Source organism: Falco biarmicus, chromosome 16, assembly GCF_023638135.1.
Source record: "Falco biarmicus isolate bFalBia1 chromosome 16, bFalBia1.pri, whole genome shotgun sequence".
Lineage (NCBI taxonomy): Eukaryota > Metazoa > Chordata > Aves > Falconiformes > Falconidae > Falco > Falco biarmicus.
This window is the reverse complement of record NC_079303.1, coordinates 7,981,026-7,984,981: the sequence shown is the minus strand read 5'-3', so window position 1 is coordinate 7,984,981 and position 3,956 is coordinate 7,981,026. Positions and strand designations below refer to the sequence as shown.

The 3,956-nt window shown below is 62.5% G+C and overlaps 1 protein-coding gene across 1 annotated transcript; it reads right to left on the bottom strand.

Moving 5' to 3' along the window:
- Positions 1–220: 220 nt before the first annotated feature.
- LOC130159833 (acrosin-like) lies at positions 221–3,956 on the bottom strand. Its single transcript, XM_056361873.1, has 6 exons — positions 3,778–3,956; positions 3,327–3,438; positions 2,978–3,044; positions 2,737–2,882; positions 2,110–2,280; positions 221–304 (listed from the first exon to the last, which is right to left on the bottom strand). The coding sequence occupies exons 1-6, from the start codon at positions 3,954–3,956 to the stop codon at positions 221–223; spliced, it is 759 nt and encodes a 252-aa protein (XP_056217848.1).

The following is a 3,956-nucleotide window of genomic DNA, read 5'->3' as shown; positions in this document are numbered from 1 at the left end:
GAGAGGTGAGGAAAAACCGGATGCCTGCACAAGGGGGGAGCAGCGTGTGGGCACCACACCGGGACCAATCCTAGGGGAGGTGGAAGCGTGTGAACGAGTCGTTTTAAGCTATGACCTTTTACATAACAAAGCCTGCGTAGCGTGTGTATTTTGAGCTGGGGGTATGAATTGCTGTGAGTCTGTTAATAGCGCCGGTAGAGTATAAGTTGCTGTGTATCCCTTAATAACGTGGCACGAACTTGATCACATTGGTCGTATCAGTTGTGTCCGAGCCTTCTGCGTCAACAGGGTAGTGCCACTGGCTCTGCCGTCACACCAGGCCAGTGGTGTGGGACACAGTAGAGGGAGCCCGGGGGTAGGAGAGCCGCTGCATGGCAGCGACAGCGGCAGGGCCTGTGCAGGCTGGTGCTCCCTTGGCAGAACATCTGCGCTCGCCCTGCAGTAGAGGACGGGGAAGAGAGAGAAGGCTGCTGCCCTGCAGCGCTCATGCACATGTGCAAGCCCACGTGTGCAGGTCCAACTTCTGTTAGTGAGGACTGGCAGGTTTCTTGGACAGGCACTGGGAAGGCAGTCAGGTGTCGGGTGGCCTGAGGGTCCTGACCTCTTCTTCCTCAGCCAAAGTGCCACGAGTCCCAGAATCACACAATGGTCGTTGTTGGAGGGAACCTCTGGAGGTTATCTAGTCCAACGCCCTGCAAAAGCAGGCTGTGCTAGAGCAGGTTGCACAAACTCCTGTGCAGGTGGTGCTGGAATGTTTCCAGAGGCCTCTCTGGGCAGCCGGTGCCAGTGATCTTAAGCTGGAGTGCTGTGCAAGGGTCCCTGTGCTGGTGGGGGGCAGTGCCTGGACTAGCTGCAACATCAAGGCACTGCAAAGGGGCAAGGAGATGATGAGCACAACAGGCCCATGCCACGCTCCCTGCCTCCCCACATGACAGTGCCTGTGCCCAGGTCCCTGATGGCTGTGGAGGCCACCTGGCACTGGGCACCCTTTCCCCTGGCTACCCGGAGGCTGCCTTAGGCTCTCTCTAGTCCACTCAGGCCCCCTTCTGAGGCCTTTGTTGCACCCCAGACCCCTCTGCAGAGCCTCAAGCCCTCAAAAAGACACCGGACTGGGGGCCCGGTCCCCTAGTCTCGACCATTCCACTCGAGTCCCCGCGGCACCCCTCCATAGGGGTCTGGTATGCCCCAGGCCTCCGGTTGCTCCTCTAGCGTGGCCGCTACTACAGCCAGTAGGCAGCCAGGGAGGGGGGCAACTGCCGAGCAGCAGCAGCAGCAGCCTCTTTGCTCCCACTCAAAGCTCATGGCGCTCCCTGCGGCCACTGCAGCCGTAGGCTTGGGCTTGGAAACGTGGCGCAGCTGTGAAAGCAGAGCAGCCTGGGGAAGCCCAGGAACTCCGTGGCATGAGCAAAGGCCCCAGCTCGTGGATTTGCCCTGAAGCCCAGCTGGCCCTGAGAGGCCACTTTCAAGCTGGCTTGCGCCTCGTACAGAAGCCCACAGGGATGCCAGCAGGAGCCAGCCTAAGGCATCCTCTGCTTCCAACTGCCACCCCCAAGGCTCTGAGCCCTCCAATGACCTGCCTTCCTTCCTTCTGCTGTTCCCTCATGCTTCTCTCGGAGCAGGCAGAGCTTCAGCCCTTTGCGGTGACCCTTTGTGCCCGACTTGGCAGCCTGCCTCCTTCGACAGGTGCCGGCTCTGGAAGTCCTTGCCTCGCACAGGAGACTGCAGTGCACGGGCGCATGGTTAGCCATGCCAACGGAAAGACTTTATTGCAAGAAGGCAGCCTGCTGAGTTCTGCCGTTGCGAGCAGCGCGGGCAGGACAGAGCAGGCCTTTGTCACTGAGGCTGCCTTTCATCAGCAGGAATTGCCCCAGCAGGAAACGGTCGTCGTGCGCTGCAGCCTGCCCTGGATGCTCCTCATGGTGCTGCTCCAAGCTATTTTGCCCTTAGGTACTGCAGGAGCTCCTGCAGCCGAGTAAAGAAGTCCAGCAGCTTCTGGACTGGAAACGGGCAGGGTGGAAACCGGCTCGATTCTGTTGGCCTTGGCCTTGGCCTTGGCCTCTGAACGGGGGTGTATGTGAAGCCTGGCTGTGGCCTTGCAGTAGTGGTTACTGCTGGGCGCAGGCCCATCTGCGCCAGGATCCAGTCGTAGAAGTGCTGGGTGGAGGTGTAGACTCCGGGCTTCCTTGCTCTCGCACAGCCCGTCCCCCAGCTGGTCACGCCAACAAGCCAGAAGTAGTCGGCGCTCTTGTCTTGGCACACGAGAGGCCCACCGCTGTCCCCCTGCAGTGCGGGAGAGAGGATGAAGGGGTTGTTGGGTGGCCACCGTCAGCCCGGTGGCTGGCTCCTTCTCTCTCACGGCACCTGCCAGAGCTGCATTCAGTGGCCAGCCAAGCTGTGTAGAAGCTTGCCTGGCAGGGGGCGGTGGGCCTGTAAGGCAGGGCTCGCTCTCACCGCGGCACGGTGGTGGTGAAGGTGTGTCAGACGGCTGGGATGGTGGAGCTGTGGGCTGCCAAGGGCACCGGGTGGGCCTTCTGGGCAGCGTGCCAGGCCTCTGGGACAAGGCGGGCAGGCCCTGAGCAAGGGCCTGCCCATGGGGAAGGGCGGGTAAGGCCCTCAGCGGTGGGGACCCAGCCATGGGAGTGTGAGTGGCCAGCAAAAGGCCGTGATGGCGCACGTTTGGGCGGTTGTGGCGGGGCTGCCTGTGCTGCCGGGGCTTGGCTTGTAGCACGCTCCTACCTGGCAGGTGTCGATGCCGCCCTGCGGGTAGCCAGCACAGATGTTGTGGCTGTGGATGGCCCCCCTGTACCAGCCGCTGCTGTTACAGACCCTGGCATCAATGAGGTGGACCTGGGCCTCCTGCAGCGCGTATGCCGATCCTCCAGCTGTGAAGAGCACAGAAAGGAATGAACACCCAGCAGCTCATTGCCAGTTCTCCTCCCCCGTCTGGCTGAAGCCCTCCCCCGGGGCTTGGCTTTGCATGCCGACAGGCGCTGGACCGCTCTTGCCTTTCTGCCTTGCTCTGGGTCAATGGCGCCGGCCCCTCTCTGGAAGAGAGAGGCATACGCCCCCACAGCCTGACTCTGGCTTTCGCCTCTGCCACCAGGAAGCGCACCCGGCTTCCCCAAGCTGGCCAAGCTTGCACTGGTGCCGCCACTGCGTTTGGGCCACTCACCTCTTGCTTTCCTGGCACCCCAGCCACTGACGTAGCAGGCTGTCAGCTCTGAGACTCTCAGCGAGGCGTCGGGCACACAGGCAAGCTGTACGTAGCTGTTGCACTGGACAGGCTGGTCCAGTTCCAGCAAGGCAATGTCATTCCTCTGCGTGACGTTCCAGTAGTGCTGGTGAACCAGCAGCCGCCTGACGGCGCGCACCTGAGCCTCAGGTCCCAGCTGAGTCAGCTGGGTGGCACCGAGCACCACGCGCAAGACGGTGATGTGCCTGGAAGGCAGATGGAGAGAGGGCTCAGAGGGAGCGCAGCCACGTGCTGCAGCAGCCCGGCACTTGCCCTGCCTACTGCTGGACGAGGGAGAGAGGCAAGCAGCGCTAGGGAGGCTGCGACTGCCCTCGCGTGCCTTGGGCTCAAGCAGTGTCGAGCGGGAGGCTGCTGGGAAGCAGTGGCACGAGCCCAGCCTTCTCCTGAGCAGCCCCTCGGCGGGGCTCCGGAGTGCCCAGGCACTGGGCGTACTGCAGGGCAACGGGACGGCAGTAGCACGTGCTGCTGCGCTCAGGGCACCTGCTAGTGTTGTGGGGCTAGCCCCGACCCCTGGTCCTCCTTACCTGACCTCGATGAAGCAGTGGGCTGCTGTGAGGACCCACCGTGGGCTGATGAGGGAGCCCCCGCAGATGTGCGCCGTGCCTCCTTCCACGAGAGCCTGGATGCTGACGATCCAGGGCCAGGCCCCTGGCTGGGCATCTGTGCCACCCACGACACGCGACAAGCCGTAGTGCAAAGCCAT